Source organism: Eleutherodactylus coqui, chromosome 3, assembly GCF_035609145.1.
Source record: "Eleutherodactylus coqui strain aEleCoq1 chromosome 3, aEleCoq1.hap1, whole genome shotgun sequence".
Classification (NCBI taxonomy): Eukaryota; Metazoa; Chordata; class Amphibia; order Anura; family Eleutherodactylidae; genus Eleutherodactylus; species Eleutherodactylus coqui.
Window position 1 is genome coordinate 119,322,781 of NC_089839.1, and position 17,089 is coordinate 119,339,869.

The 17,089-nt window shown below is 47.5% G+C and overlaps 1 protein-coding gene across 3 annotated transcripts in view; it reads right to left on the reverse strand.

The window, feature by feature from the left end:
• The window catches only part of ARID4B (AT-rich interaction domain 4B), a 258,458-nt gene that overhangs the window by 113,538 nt on the left and 127,831 nt on the right, over positions 1-17,089 (reverse strand). For all 3 annotated transcript variants that reach the window (XM_066596005.1, XM_066596006.1, XM_066596004.1), the window contains exon 3: positions 12,353-12,463. In XM_066596005.1, coding sequence (XP_066452102.1) covers positions 12,353-12,463 — 111 coding nt within the window. The remainder of the gene's footprint in view (positions 1-12,352; positions 12,464-17,089) is intronic.

The window sequence follows — 17,089 nt, forward strand, 5'->3', positions numbered from 1 at the left end:
TTCTTCTTTAGATATTACCTTCTCTTCCCATCCATAAATATATTTTTCTTCCATTTTAGCATGTATGCAAGTTCTGTGTTCATCCATCCTGGTATTTTTAAATGCTTCCCATTCTTCCTCGTTTAAGGGATTGTTAACGATTGTGCTTTGAGAATCTCATTTCACAATATTTCCCAACCTTCTTGGACATTTTTGTCTTTAAGCACTTTCAGCTATTTGATCCTTCCTACCCTCATTCTGAGTCCATTAAAATCTGCCTTTCTGAAATCCAACCTTGAGGTCTGAGTCTTCTCAGGTCTTCCTCCCTATGTTATCTAAAATTCAATGATAGCATGATCGCATGTATTAATATATACTTTTCTTTTTCAGATTGAGTGATTAGAACCATGGATCTAAAACAAAATCTGTAATTGAATTTCTGGCGAAAGAGGGGCGTGAACTTAAAAAAATCCATAATGGCCTGACAAATGTTTATAAAGACACTGTAATAAGCATTAGCAATGTGAAAAGTTAAGTGAATATGTTTCAAGCAGGTGAAATCAAAATAGCAGATAAGCTGAGGAGTGACCAGACGTCAACTCCAGCAACCAATGAGAAAAGACAAAGTGCTGATCAGTTGATTTGAGGTGACAGATGTAGCACAGTTCAGGGTTTTGCTGATGCATTGCACGTGTCATTTTCTTATGAACAAGCACCGCTTACTGACTTGGAGTGTCACAAAGTTTGTGCCAAGTGGGTTCCCAAGTTGTTGACATTTGAAGGAGACGGGTAGAGGTCTGTCAAGAGCTCCTGAATGCCTCTGAAGCTGATAAATAGGACTTCTTCTAAAACACGGTCACTGAGGACGAGAAGTGGACAGTATGACCCGGAGAGTAAGGTCCATTCCTAGAAATAGCACTATAGTAGTTCTCCACATCTCAAAAAATTCAAGTCTGCCAGATCAACACAAAAGGCGTTGACAACAGTGTTTTTTCTGACATACGTGGAGTTACTGTCATTAACTTTTTTAATAGGCGTCATACAATCAACAGGAAAACCTACAACACTGAAGAAGCTGAAGGCAGCCATCAGGAAGAGAAAACCTCATAGAGACATTTCTGCAACAGGTCATTCTACACAATCCAGGTGATTGCCAACATGGGGTGGTCTGTGGTGCCTCATCCACCTTACAGCCATGATTTGGACTCTTCAGTTTTCACCTTGTTTGGGCCTATGAAGGACAGCCGACATGCTATGAAATTTGAAAATTTGGATGAAGTTACATCGGTCATGGGTCAAGAAGAAACTGCTTTTTTTAAAAAAATTGGCTTTCATACTTGGGTTCAAAAATGGCAGAAATGTATTTCATGTAATGGTGACTATCGTGAGCAGTAGTTGTATACAAGAGACTTCATGCTATAATCTATGTCACTTTTGCCTGTTCATGAATAAATTTGTGGTGATGGTGGAGGCATCAACTTCGTATTTTCCCTTTTTTTTAAATTATACTTTAAGTCCCACTGGGGGACTTGAACTTACCGTAGTATAATCACTTGTACAATAAACTGCAATACTTCAGTGCTTTGGCATTCTCTTACATCCTATAACAGCACCCTATTAATCCAAGTTCACTGCCACAGTCAAGTCTTAATAGCAAGAAACACATGGCAGGCCTGGGAGCTTTTACAAGGCCACAGTCTATCACATCAACCGAACTGCACCCCACAAGTTTGTCACAGGGGGCTGTTCAGAGTTCAGAGGGAGTAGTATTTCCCAGCCTGATCTCGCAATGTATGGAGCAACCTCAGTACCTGAGCCCATTCCATAGAAAACCTACGCACATCCTCCATACTGGCGGCAATGGGTTAAAGGTGGGATATCTTGTAGAGCTTATGCTTATGCCGAGCTTTCACTTTTTCAGTCTAATCACAGAGACACTGTTTAGGATGCAAATCAGCATGCCCATTAATATCCACATTTAAATTAGATTTAATATGGCAATTCTGTGTATATGAGCACATTAATGTGCATAGTGATTTGTATCCACACAATGTCCCAATGATCACACTCAAAAGTAGCTGGAGAATAATAAAGTTTTAGCAAAGGTGAATGTCAAAGAGCTGCAGTAGCATTCTGGCCCGCAACACAGTGTACAGCTGTTGAAGAATGGGTCCAGTAAATAGCCGATGGGCAGGTGCGCTGGGCGTTGAAACTCTACTGATCTAAAAATTATGACCTATTCTGAGGATATATTATCTATATTATAGTCCCAGAAACCCCTGCTAAGGTGTTTAATTTTTTTGTGCCCTGGACCTCTATGATTATTGAAAAGTCTATTAAGCCAATGTTATTTTGAGTTTCTATTTGTGAACTATTTTGGCTACTACTCTGCAGAAATTGTAGTATAAATGTAAATACTTATTTTAAGGTTAAAACTAGAGATGAGCGACCATTCTCGGATACAGCAGTTACTCGAGTGAGCATCGCTCTTCTCGAGTAACTGCTTACTGGTCCGAGCATGTTCGGGGGGCGGCGGGGGTAGAGTAAGAGAGATCTCTCTCTCTTCCCCCCGCCAACCTACACCGCCCCCCCCCCCCCGAGCACGCTCAAACCAGTAAGCAGTTACTCAAAAAGAGCGATGCTCGCTCGAGTAACTGCTGTATCCGAGCGTGCTCGCTCATCTCTAGTTAAAACATAAAAACTATTTTTTAACCTTAGTTTTAAGCTTTTTTTTTTTTTTACTTGCAAGTTTAACCCCTTCCAGCTCCAGGATGTACATTTACGTCCTGGAGCGTCGGAGTATGTATGAAGAGAGGTCGCGGGGCGACCTCTCTTCATACAGCGCGGCGTCAGCTGTTTTATACAACTGACACCCGCGGGCAATAGCTGCAATCGGCAGTGTGGCTGTTCGTGGCTATTAACCCTTTAAATGCTGCTGTCAATTCTGTGGTGAGATCGGGGGAGCATATTTGGCATTTCAGCCACACTTAAGCAGCGCTGCTGATTAGAGCCACCTGATTGGCTCTTCGGCACCACGTGACTACACTGCGTGCACGCGGATTGCCTTAAGCAGCCGTGCACTACAGACTACAGTTAAGCAGCTGTGCACTACACACTACACTTAAGCAGCCGTGCACAGACCCCCCTTTGGAGATGTGCACGAGTGCTACTTCACGAGACCCGCGGGGTGTTAGGGTTTAGGGTTAGGTTTAGGGTTAGCACTGCTCTTCGTGCATGGCTGCTTAAGTATAGTGTGTAGTGCACGGCTGCTTAGGGCAATCCGCGTGCACGCAGTGTAGTCACATGGTGCCGAAGAGCCAATCAGGTGGCTCTAATCAGCAGCGCTGCTTAAGTGCGTCTGAAATCCCAAATATGCTCGGGGGAGCCGTGCAGGTGTCATGGCAGCCGGGGGCCTTCTGAAAGGCCCCAGGGCTGCCTTAGGAGACTGCCTATCAAGCCATCCTCGTGGGGTGGCTTGATATACTGCCTGTCAAATCACAGTATGACGTAATACTATAGCATTACATCATACTGCAGGAGCAATCAAAGCATCGCATGTTGTATTCCTCCAGAGGGGCTTAAAAGAAAAGTGAAAATAAGATCAACAAAGTTTTATTAATTGTATAAAAAAAAAAAGTAATAAAAGTTTAAATCACCCCCTTTTGCCATATCTATAATAGATAAATGAAAAGAAAAATGCATATTTGGTATTGTCCTGTCCGTAAAAGTCCGATCTATCAAAGTAGATCCTTATTTACTCTGCACAGTAAATGTCGTCCGAAGAAAAAAAATAAGGAACGCCAGAAATGCACTTTTTCAGTTACCCTGTCTCCCAGAAAAACGCAATAAACAGCAATCAAAAAGTCGTATGTATTCCGAATTGGTACTAACGTTAACTACAGGACATCCCGCAAAAAATGAGCCATTGATCAAGTACGTTTACGGAAAAATAAAAAAGTTATTGCGCACAGAAGATGGCGGCAGAAAATAATTTAAAAAAACTAAATGTCTTTGCAAAAAAAAAAAAAGTACAGTAAAAAAAAATAAAAAATACAAGCTTGGTATTGTAGCAATCAGATTGACCCATAGAGTTATGTCATTTTTGTTGCAGTTTGTGCGCTGCAGAAACAAGATGCACTGAAAGATGGCGGAATGTCGTTTTGTTTTTTTCATTTTACTCCACTTACAATTAAACGTTTTCCAGTGCATAAAATGGTACATTAAATAGCACCATTGAAAAATACAACTCGCCCCGCAAAAAACAAGCCTTCATACAGTGACGTCGATGGATAAATAAAGGAATTACGATTTTTTAAAAGCGGGGGAGAAAAAAAACGAAAATAGAAGAAAAAAGGGGGCAGCGTCATTAGGGATTAAAGACCCCCTAGAAATCTATAATTGGTCCCAGTTTAAAGGGGCTGTTTGGAGTCAGGAGTATTCATTTTTCGAGCAATGATGCTACATGACAGATGAATCAACACTCGACATATTAAAATCAATCATACAAGGATGCAGTAGGTCCTACTATAGCTACTATAAATATGCCTGTTACGGTCACCCAAATGGACATGTTATTTTTATGGTGGGAGTAGGGATAAAATGCCACCAGACACCTCTGGCAGAACTTGTAGAGTAAATAGGATAAAATTCAACCTGTTCAGGCTGTGTTTTCCCGAAAACAGACTTTGGCAGACAATCTGGGGGCAACCCTACCGTAGATCTAAGATGACTGACAAAAACTATATTTCAAAAGAGAGAGCAAAAATATAGTTAAAGGGGTTGTCCCACCGTGCAATTTGGATCTATATACTTTTGTATGGCCAATACAAAGCACTTTGTAATATAATGTGTGCTTTGTAAATATGCCATACAGAAGATATATACTTACCTGATCCGGTGCCCCCCCTATATTTACCTGTCTGTTGCCTTGGCTCCGACCATTTCAGCGATGCCTTCTTCATCCATTAGTCACACATGCGCAGTAGCTCTGGCCGGCTGGTCGGGTCCTGTGAACGTGCCTGGGGCAGGCGCATGCGCAGTCTTCTCACTCCGTGGCAACGGCTTCACCTCCTGGTTCCCGCAGAAGAAGAGTAGCTTGCCCCGACGGATCATCTTCAGCTGCTGGGTATGTTACAATGGGTGGAGAGGGGAGGGGGCAGGTGTCGGCACATGTCACTGATCTGGGGGTGGGCAGGGGGGGTGCGGGTGTCGGCACATGTCACTGGTCGGGGAGGGGGGCATGTTGTCACTGGTCGAGGGGGAGGGGGGGTGCCGATGTCAGCACGTCAGTGGTGTGGGGGGAGGGGGGGTGCCGGTGTCAGCGCATGTCAGTGGTGTGGGGGGGTGCCTGTGTCAGCACATGTCAGTGGTGTGGGGGGGTGCCTGTGTCAGCACATGTCAGTGGTGTGGGGGGAGGGGGGTGCCGATGTCAGCACGTCAGTGGTGTGGGGGGAGGGTGTGTGTGTGTGTATGCACATGTGAGTGTGGGGGTGGGGGGGTTGGGCTGTCGTTGGTCTTGGTTGGGGGGGGCTGTTGCTGGTATTGCGGCTGGCGGAGAGAGGGGTTCTGTCACATAGACTTGTCTCTGGGGGTTCTGTCACATAGACTTGTTGCTATTGGGTGCTGTCACATAGACTTGTCACTGTTGGGTGCTGTCATATAGACTTCTTGCGGAGGTGGGGGTGCTGTCACATAGACTTGTCACTGTTGGGTGCTGTCACATAGACTTCTTGCGGAGGTGGGGGTGCTGTCACATAGACTTCTTATGGAGGTGGGGGTGCTGTCACATAGACTTCTTACGGAGGTGGGGGTGCTGTCACATAGACTTCTTATGGAGGTGGGGGTGCTGTCACATAGACTTGTCGCTGTTGGGTGCTGTCACAGACTTCTTGCGGAGGTGGTGGTGCTGTCACAGACTTGTCGCTGTGGAGTTTGCTGTCACAGACTTCTTGCGAAGGTGGGGGTGCTGTCACATAGACTTCTTGCGGAGGTGGTGGTGCTGTCACATAGACTTATCTCTGAGGGTTCTGTCACATAGACTTCTTGTGGGGGTGGGGATGCTGTCACAGACTTGTCGCTGTGGAGTTTGCTGTCACAAAGACTTCTTGCGGAGGTGGTGGTGCTGTCACAGACTTGTCTCTGGGGGTTCTGTCACATAGACTTCTTGCAGGGATGGGGGTGGTGTCACATACACTTGTCGCTGTTGGGTGCTGTCACATAGACTTGTTGCGGAGGTGGTGGTGCTGAAACAGACTTGTCGCTGTGGAGTTTGCTGTCACATAGACTTCTTGCGGAGGTGGGGGTGCTGTCACAGACTTCTTGCGGAGGTGGTGGTGCTGTCACATAGACTTGTCTCTGGGGGGTCTGTCACATAGACTTCTTGCGGAGGTGGTGGTGCTGTCACATAGACTTGTCTCTGGGGGTTCTGTCACATAGACTTGTCTCTGGGGGTTCTGTCACAGACTTCTTGCGGGGATGGGGGTGCTGTCACATACACTTGTCGCTGTTGGGTGCTGTCACATAGACTTCTTGCGGAGGTGGTGGTGCTGAAACAGACTTGTCGCTGTAGAGTTTGCTGTCACAGACTTCTTGCGGAGGTGGTGGTGCTGTCACATAGACTTGTTGCTGTTGGGTGCTGTCACAGACTTCTTGCGGAGGTGGGGGTGCTGTCACATAGACTTCTTACAGAGGTGGGGGTGCTGTCACAGACTTCTTACAGAGGTGGGGGTGCTGTCACATAGACTTCTTACGGAGGTGGGGGTGCTGTCACATAGACTTCTTACGAAGGTGGGGGTGCTGTCACATAGACTTCTTACGGAGGTGGTGGTGCTGTCACATAGACTTGTCTCTGTGGGTTCTGTCACAGACTTCTTGCAGGGGTGGGGGTGCTGTCACATAGACTTCTTGCGGAGGTGGTGGTGCTGTCACATAGACTTGTCTCTGGGGGTTCTGTCACAGACTTCTTGCGGAGGTGGTGGTGCTGTCACAGACTTGTCTCTGGGGGTTCTGTCACATAGACTTCTTGCGGGGGTGGGGGTGCTGTCACAGACTTGTCTCTGGGGGTTCTGTCACAGACTTCTTGCAGAGGTGGTGGTGCTGTCACATAGACTTGTCTCTGGGGGTTCTGTCACAGACTTCTTGCGGAGGTGGTGGTGCTGTCACATAGACTTGTCGCTGTTGGGTGCTGTCACAGACGTCTTGCGGAGGTGGTGCGGTCACATAGACTTGTCGCTGTTGGGTGCTGTCACATAGACTTCTTGCGGAGGTGGTGGTGCTGTCAAATAGACTTGTCGATGTGGAGTTTGCGGTCACATAGACTAGTCGCAGTTGGGTGCTGTTACGTAGACTTCTTGCGGAGGTGATGGTGCTGTCACATAGACTTGTTGCTGTTGGGTGCTGTCACATAGACTTCTTGCGGAGGTGGTGGTGCTGTCACAGACTTGTCGCTGTGGAGTTTGCTGTCACAGACTTCTTGCGGAGGTGGTGGTGTTGTCACAAAGACTTGTCGCTGTTGGGTGCTGTCACAGACTTCTTACGGAGGTGGGGGTGCTGTCACATAGACTTGTCGCTGTTGGGTGCTGTCACATAAACTTCTTGCGGAGGTGGTGGTGCTGTCACATAGACTTGTCTCTGTGGGTTCTGTCACATAGACTTCTTGCAGGGGTGGGGGTGCTGTCACAGACTTGTCTCTGGGGGTTCTGTCACAGACTTCTTGCGGAGGTGGTGGTGCTGTCACATAGACTTGTCGCTGGTGGGTGCTGTCACATAGACTTCTTGCGGAGGTGGTGGTGTTGTCACAGACTTGTCGCTGTGGAGTTTGCTGTCACATAGACTTCTTGCGGAGTTGGGGGTGCTGTCACAGACTTATTGCGGAGGTGGTGGTGCTGTCACATAGACTTGACTCTGGAGGTTCTGTCACATAGACTTCTTGCGGAGGTGGTGGTGCTGTCACATAGACATCTTGCGGAGGTGGGGGTGCTGTCACATTTTTTTTTCATCGCTGTTGGGTGCTGTCACATAGACTTCTTGTAGAGGTGGTGGTGCTGTCACATAGACTTGTCGCCGAGGAAAGAGTGTGTGTGTGTGTGTGTGGGGTTGTCACAGTAATTTGTCGCTGTGGGGTGGGAGGGGGGCTGTCATAGTAATTTATCCCAGGGTGCAATCCTGCCTGTGCAGGGAGGGGAGGAGGTGAGCTGTGTCTATTGTGAATGGTGGGTCCAGGGGGAGGAGACTGTGGAGGACACTGTGGGCTGGGGCACTGTAAGGGGGCATTTGGGGGGGGGGGTACTGTGGGGGGACACTGTGCAAGAGTGCACTGTTGGGGGGGGGGGGGGGACTGTGGGAAGGCATTGTGGGGGGTGACACTGGAGTGGGGAGCTGTGGTAAGGGCATTGTGGGGGGTGCACTGTGGAGGGGCATGTGTGTGGTGGGGGCACTGAGGGGGTGTACTGTGGAGGGCACTGTGGGGGGGTGCACTGTGTGGCGGTCATTGTGGGGGGGTGCATTGTGTGTGGGCACTGAAGGGGGGAACTGTGGGGGGGGGCCCTGGAGGGGGGGGGACTGTGGAGGGGGGCAGTGTGGAGGGGGCACTGTGAGGGGGGGGCGTGTGTGTGTGTGTGTGTGTGTGTCATGCTTGGTGGTACTTTCACTTTCAATAGCAGAGGATCGAGATCACAATCTCCTGCTACTGCTGTGACAGCTGTAGCAGGAGATTCCTTCATCTCCCCAGCACTGCTCTCCCTGCCCTCTCGTTGCTTTGAATGGAGCTGGCCGCCGGCTCCATTCAAAGCAGTGAAGCGTGCGTCTCCATTATGATGCCCGTCCTCCAGTCATGTGACCGGCATCATAGGGAGCGCGCACGCTGAGGAGAGAGAGGCAGCAGTGCATCATGGGAACTACCCAGCGGCGCCATCCTTGAAAAATTCTTCAGGCCAGCTTTATAAGGGGAAGAAAAGGAATAAGAAGGTGAGCAAAATATCGTTTTTTATGGGTAAATCTGTAGTGTGTGATGCTTCTACTCTACAGGGCATTAATGAGGGGAAAAAAATTAGTTTGGGTGACAGGACAACCCCTTTAAGTCGGTATAAAAAAATAGTGATGTCTCAAAGTGCTTATGGGCTCCTCAAACAGAAATTAGACTCTTAGATCGAGGGAGGATTCGAGTTTACCAGGAGTCCTAAAATGTCCACATGGACTGGGTATGAATGGGTAACATGATGGCTTTGCTTCAAATCCAATGTAGTAGTGTACAGAGGCTAACTAATGAGAATTTTTTCACTATACAAATACTTCTGGATCCAACTTTATGTCATTAACCTTTTAACCCCTTAAGGACCAAGCTGTTTTGCGCCTTAAGGACCAGACACTTTTTAGGGATTTCACCCATGTGGTGGTTTAACCGCCCTATTTTTTTCCTTTAGCTACTAAAATTATTTTTGCTGCATTTTTTTTTAGTGACATATAGGGCTATTTTTTAAATATCTTTTTCACAGACTTTTTTTCCTGTTTTTTAGTTTTATTGGCGGTAAAAGCTAAAAAAAGGTGTTTTTTAATATCTATAGTTAATTTTTTTTTAATAAGTATGTTTACGCATTTTGATTCGGACGTATTGACATATAATATGTTCGGTTTTGGATTACAGGCCGCATACGGCGATTGTTTGGGGTTATTTTCTTTTGTATGTATATACTTTTATTTATTTGTCCTCTGGGGGACATTCACATTTTTTTTTTTTATTTGACACTTTTCCACTGTAGCTGGGGCATCCATAGGAGCCTCAGTTACAGGGGAAAACATCTATAACATCTAAAACATCTGCCTGCTTGTGTAGTGGAAGTTATACTTCCACTTTCACTTTTTAGTACATAGCGTTTATTGAGCGCTATGTACTCAGGAAAGGAGAAGGCAGAAAGGGTTAAAAACCCCTCCTGCCTTCTCCTTCTGATTCACAGCTGTGACTAACAGCTGACAACCTGACCTGCTTCTGATTGATTGCAGAAGTAGGGGCTTTAATCCACTGCCATATTTTTACTATTGGCTGGGATTAAAGCCAAGGAGCAAGCGCCGTAAATTTACAGCGCTTGGTCCTTAATGGGTTATTTAAAAAAAAGGTTGGACTACAACAACGGTTAGCCATTCTTAACTAGTCCATGTGGACATATTTAAAGGAAGGGGTTGTCCCGCGCCGAAACGTTTTTTGTTTTTTTTTGCATAGGCCCCCCATTCAACGCAGGACAAACCCAAGAGATGTGTTGAAATTTTAAAAAAAAATTTTACTTACCCGAATCCCCTCTCTGCAACTTCTTCCTTCTTTTCCTCCAAGATGGCCGCCGGGATCTTCACCCACGATGCACTGCGGGTCTTCTCCCATGGTGCACCGTGGGCTCTGTGCGGTCCATTGCCGATTCCAGCCTCCTGATTGGCTGAAATCGGCACACGTGACGGGGCGGAGCTACGCAATGATGCGTAGAAGGGGGCAGGGCCAGAACGCCGCTCGTGCCCGGACCGACCAGAAGGGAGAAGACCCTTCTGCGCAAGGGCGTCTAATCGGGCGATTAGACGCTGAAATTAGACGGCACCATGGAGACGGGGACGCCAGTGCAGGGAAGGTGAGTATATAACTTCTGTATGGCACATATTTCATGCACGATGTATATTACAAAGTGCATGTATATGGCCATACAGAAGTGTTTAACTTAAAGGAGTTGTCCGGCCACACAGGGTAAAAATTTTTATAATGCTGCTGCTTTCCTTTCAGTAAGGATAGTAACAGACAGCATACAAGGGCTCAAACCGTCCGGCAGATCAGCTGCAATGTCAGTTTCTTACCTTAGACTCTGATGTTCACTGCAGCTTTCAAAGATGGCGCCTCTGTGCTGACTTCTCACATGCCCTGCGCTCTCCCTCCTCTGTGTGCGCGCTCCCGATGGTAGTAAGAGACATGAAAAGGCAGGATTTCCCTCAGCTCACGTCCTAGCCCCGCCCACGACACGCCCACCTCTATTGAACTGCTCTACAGTCTCTCCCCGCCCAGGCCCCGCCCCCTGCTAAAGTAAAGTAAAACATTTCCCCAGACACACATGCCCTCATAGTGCCCCTCTCACAATGACCCCCCCCCACTTCTGTCAGCCGGGTCCATGCACATCACTGCACCCCCCCCCCCTGCACACATCCATCCATCTCTCCCTCTCCACACCCCCCCTTCCCCCGGGACTTCTGTCAGCCGGGTCCGTACACACGTACACGCACACACACACGTACACACACACGCGCACACACACACGCGCACACACACACGCGCGTACACACACGCGCGCACACACACACGCGCACACACACACGCGCACACACACACGCGCACACACACACGCGTACACACACACGCGTACACACACGCGTACACACACGTACACACACACGTACACACACGTACACACACACACACAGACACACATCACTGCACCCCCCCTGCACACATCCATCCATCTCTCACTCTCCACACCCCCCCCCCTTCCCCCGGGACTTCTGACAGCCGGTCTCCAGACACCACGAACACACACACACACATCACTGCACCCCCCCCACCCCCCCCACCCCCGCACACATCCATCCATCCATCTCTCCAACTCCTCCTCTCCAAAATTTCCAACATTTCTCCCCTTCTCCCCTACTCCCCCTACTCCCCTTCTCCCCTTTCACATACTTTTCAAGTCCCGATGGTGTCTCCTTGGCTCTTCTCCAAGCAGCAGCGGCAGGCAGTCACTCACTCCGCTCTGGTATATGAAACCAGGAAGTGAGTGTACTGCGCATGCGCCGACCGGCGGCGCGCGTCCCCTGCGATGATTAGGTAAAGAGCGCGGTCCCGGCGGAAGAAAGAAGGACTGCGCATGTGCGGAAGGGAAGAGGTGCGTTCCAGCGCCGACGAGAGCTGCTGCCGGCCCGACAAGAAATACAGACGATTTCTTGTCGTAACCACGGACGACCGAGGGTCAACACAGGGGGGGGCACCCTAAAGGTAAGTGAATAACTTCTGTTTGCAACATTTTCAATGCACAATGTACATTACAAAGTGCATGGAAATGTGCAAACAGAAGTAATGAGATATGATGTTTATGGCCGGACAACCCCTTTAACTTGTCATCGCGGGACAACCCCTTTAACTTTCCTGGTACATTTGAATCACCCCTTTAATACAGCAGATACCAGCATACAGGAGGAAACCCTTGTAATAAGCCCCAATTTCACTGAAAGGCCATAGTCAACTTTGTGGTTTACAACTTTGTAAGCCTCTACTTCAATCATTTTATCATAACGAATGATAATATTATAATTGTGTAGAATTTCGTTCAATGACACAATTTAGAGCACAACATACCTTAACTTTGACAAGTCTTTTTGTAGCCTTTATTTTAGCTTCGCAGAATGCACCTCTGTATTTAGCACTAACATCTGTGCCAACCGAAAGGAAGGGAGGTTCATCGAGAGACTGTGAGGAGAGATTATCATGTAAAATTTATAAAGTTAACCTTTTATGCTTAATAAATGTTTATTAATATTAACATGTGAAACAGTGGTATCAATCATATAGAGTTCACAGACATAAAATGCCAAAATCCAGACAACAAAATTGTAAAAACGGTTGTTTGTTGTTGCATCACAAGAAAAAAAAATACTGACTAAGGCCGCCTGCACGGCCTTTCCGCCACTGAAAGCCTGCATAGGAGTGCATTACAATAGGCACTCCTATGCAGACGGCCGCGGTTTGGCCGCGCGAAATCTCGCGTGGCAAACAAACCGCGGCATGTCCTATTTTTGTGCGGGGCTCACAGAGTGAGTACGCGCTCGTCTCTGCAGGTGCTCGGGTCGGGTCCCACGGCGAGAATTCTCGCCGCCGGATCCGACCCGCTCGTCTGCAGGCGGCCTTAGTTACAATAGCTACAAATATGCCACATACACAAAAGGAATATAGCAAAATGACGTTGGAGAACCGCGTTCAGAGCTCAATAAGAGAGAAAAAAAAGAGAAAGAAGAAAGGATAGAGGAAAAAAAGGGGAAGAAGGAGGGAGGAGAGGGAGTGAGCAGCAGGGAGGTGGGGAGAGGAGGTGGAATCATGGAAAATGCAAGTATTGTGGATTTAATTTAGCAGTGCTTGAAAGTTGGGATTATTTGGGAAGATGATCCAGGGGCTCCATAATGCATGAACTTCTCCAGGGAATCCGAATCCTCATCCACTAATCCTTCTATTGCCATTATTTCGTTAAGTTCCTAGATCCATTCAATGGCCAAGGGGGCCTGTAGGGTCCTCCAATGTCTAGCAATGACAGCATGTGTTGCTATAAAAATTGGCACACAAGATCCCTTTTTATGGAAGCTAATGAATAAGGTACAACAGAAAGTAGGGTTATCTACGGTGACGCTACCACAGAGCATTTGGCGTCACTTGTGTTGGTAAAAAACATCCCGTCCCAGAAGGGCTTAAGAGAAGGACAGTCCCACCAAATATGTAACATGGTTCCAAGCCCTGAGCCACATCTCCAGCAATTTGGAGAGACTGTAAAGGTTAACCTTTTTAGAATTATTTTGCACTACAAATATGTATCAGACAAAAATAAAAGTACATCCAAACATTTTGATGCATCCCATGTTCCTATTAATGGAGTTAAAGATGGGGACATAGCACTGATTCATCCCCCTAAATACTTGTTTATTGGTAATGTATAGATACATGGAATGATAAAAAATACTCCAAGTTATGCATCTGCTAAAAATGGTAAATTGTATGCTTTTTCCGCCCTATAAGAGTATTACAATAGTATGATCTAAACCAGAGGTTCCCATACTTTTTGGCCCCACAGACCAATTGACGATTTTTTAATTTTCCTTAGACGCCCTGCCTGCCTAATATTAAGTTTTCCTTAACTTGTCAAATGGGTTTTTTCCCAGCTGACTCAGTGCTGCTCACTTAACTTATTGAAAACATCGCAAATATGAAGGGAACCATTAAAAATTATGGGCTTCAGAATTCTGTGTTTTCACTCACTCTAGCATCTTGCGATTTTATCACCCATGGGAAACCAGCCTTTTACAGCATGGAAAGGCATGCACAAAAATAAATAAAAGCCAAATATCAGAATTGGTTTTTTTTTTACACCTCGGTCGCAAAACACGAAACTTTTTTACCAAAATGCATCACTAACACGAAATACAATGTGCTATGGAAAAAAAAACATCTCAGAATTGCTTGAATAGGTAAAAGAATTCCAAAGTTATTAACAGATAAAGTAACATGTCAGAACTGAAAAATGGGGCTCAGAAACAGATATTTTTGGTATAACTTACCGTAAAACCTCTTTCTCGTCACGTTCATTGGGGGACACAGCCTAGACCATGGGATATAGCCACTGCCCTAGGAGGCGACACTAAGCAGAAAGTGTTAGCTCCTCCCACCGGCTATATTCCCCCTGCAGGCACTCAGCTAATCAGTTTGTATGCAAGCAGTAAGAACAGCCAGCGGGAGTACGAAGACAAATAATATATATTTTATACATATCAAACATACAATGTTTTGGGTTAATTTTTCGCCACAAAATGACCGAAGAACAGAAAGTTCCAGCAACCGCTCTTTAAACAAAGGGGTGGGTGCTGTGTCCCCCAATGAACGTGACGAGAAAGAGATTTTATGGTAAGTTATACCAAAAATATCTGTTTCTCGTCCGTATCATTGGGGGCCACAGCCTAGAATTACAAGGTAGCCCATGTGGTCAATGGACCGCCGCCTGCAAAATTTTTCGGCCGAGGGCGGCGTCCGAAGACACAGATATGTGGACCTTATAGAACTTTGAAAATGTGTGTAAGGAGGTCCAGGTTGCCGCCTTACACACTTGCAGCGCCGATGCTCCGTGACGGACCGCCCAAGAGGCCCCCACCGCCCGTGTGGAGTGGGCCGTAATCCGAAAAGGCGGAGAGCGTCCTGCGGCACGATATGCCTCTCCTATCAAGGACCTTATCCATTTAGATATGGTTACCTTTGAGGCTGCCGAGCCCCTCTGGGCCCTCTCCGGAATCACAGAGAGTGTCTGTTTTACGGAACTCTTTGGTTCTCTTCACATAAATTTTCAATGCCCTCACCAGGTCCAGGCGGTGCAGCACCTTTTCCTTCGCGTGTACTGCTGCCGGGCAAAAGGAAGGCAGGATGATATCTTCATTGATGTGAAAAGCTGACACCACTTTCGGCAGAAACTCTGGTGACGGCCTCAGCACCACCTTATCCTGATGGAAAACCATATAGGGGGTCTGTATCGACAGGGCCGCCAATTCCGAGACCCTACAAATAGAGGTAATGGCGACCAGGAATATTACCTTCCAGGTTAGTAGCCGCATAGGAATTTTTCTCATTGGTTCAAACGGCTGGTCCGTCATCGCTTCCAATACGAGGTTGAGGTCCCATGCCTGGACCGGTGGTTTTAACGGGGGTGTCGTATGGGCGACTCCCTGTAGGAATGTTCGCACAGCCATTCTGCTCGCGATTGGTCTCTGGAATAGCATCGTCAGCGCTGATACCTGCCCTCTTAGCGAGCCTACTCTTAATCCTGCTTCGAGGCCAAACTGCAGGAAAGCCAGGATTCTTGCCAATGAAAATTGCATCGGCTGGGCGTGTCGTTCTTCGCACCAGCCAAAGAAGCGTTTCCAGACCCTGTAATAGATAGCCGACGAGGCCGGCTTCCTGGCCTGTATCATTGTCCGAATCACAGTTTCAAAAAAAAAAAAAGCCTTTCCTTCTCAACACCTCGGTCTCAACGGCCAAGCCGTTAAACGTAGAGACCTGGAATCCGGATGTAGTAAAGGCCCTTGGGACAGCAGGTCTCTTCGATCCGATAGTTGCCATGGTGCGTCGATCAGCATCTCTATGACGCTCGCATACCAGCTTCTTCTTGGCCAATCTGGTGCTATTAATATCGCTGGTCGTCCCTTCTGTTTAATCTTCCCTAATACTCTTGATATGGGAGGAATCGGAAGAAATATGTATAGAAGCTTGTATCCTTCCCACGGGATGGTCAGTGCGTCCGTTGCCATCGCCTGTGGATCCCGAGCTCGGGCCACAAACGGAAGGATTTTGTAATTTATTCTGGACGCCATGAGGTCCACGTCTGGAGTGCCCCATTTCCGACATATCATCTGAAATACCTCCGGGTGTAAAGCCCATTCGCCGGGATCCACGGTCTCTCGGCTTAGATAATCTGCCACCCAATTGTCTAGACCTGGGATGTAGACTGCTGATATCGATTTTAGGTGACTCTCTGCCCACGCCAGTATACGAGCTACCTCGTTCATTACTGCCGTGCTCCGTGTACCCCCTTGATGGTTGACGTAGGCTACGGCTGTAGTGTTGTCCGTCTGGATACGCACATCCTTCCCCTCGAGGCTGGACCTGAAGTGCCGAAGAGTCAAGTATATGGCTCGTAATTCCAGAATGTTGATATGCAACATCGTCTCCCTCTGTGACCATACTCCCTGAGTGGACTGGCCCCCCAGTGTTCCCCCCCAGCCCGAGCGGCTAGCGTCTGTAGTCAGTACTACCCACCGTTTTGGGCCCAATGACCGTCCCACCTGAAGTCTGCCGGGCTTCAGCCACCACTTCAGTGTGTCCTGAACCTGAGGAGTTATCCGGATTCGTTGCTCCAGGGACAGTACGGACTTGTTCCAGCAGGTCAATATCAGATGTTGAAGAGCCCTCGATCTGAACTGGGCAAAGGGTACTGCCTCAAATGCTGCTACCATCTGGCCCAGAATACTCATGCAGTACCTGATGGACCGGGATCCTTTCTGCATCAGGGACCGTACACCGTGTAGAAGTTTGTCTACCTTTGTTTGGGGTAGTAGAACGCGGTGTTGACTGGTGTCGAACACCATGCCTAAAAATTCTAGCTGATGTGCTGGTACTAGGCACGATTTGTCGTGGTTTATTATCCAGCCAAATTCTTCCAATGTTTCCACCGTGATGCGCAAATTCCTGATATTGCTGTCCCGTGATGGTGCTTTTATTAGGACATCGTCCAGATATGGTATGGCCACTATACCCTTTGAGTGGAGGAGAGCCATCACTGCTGCCAGG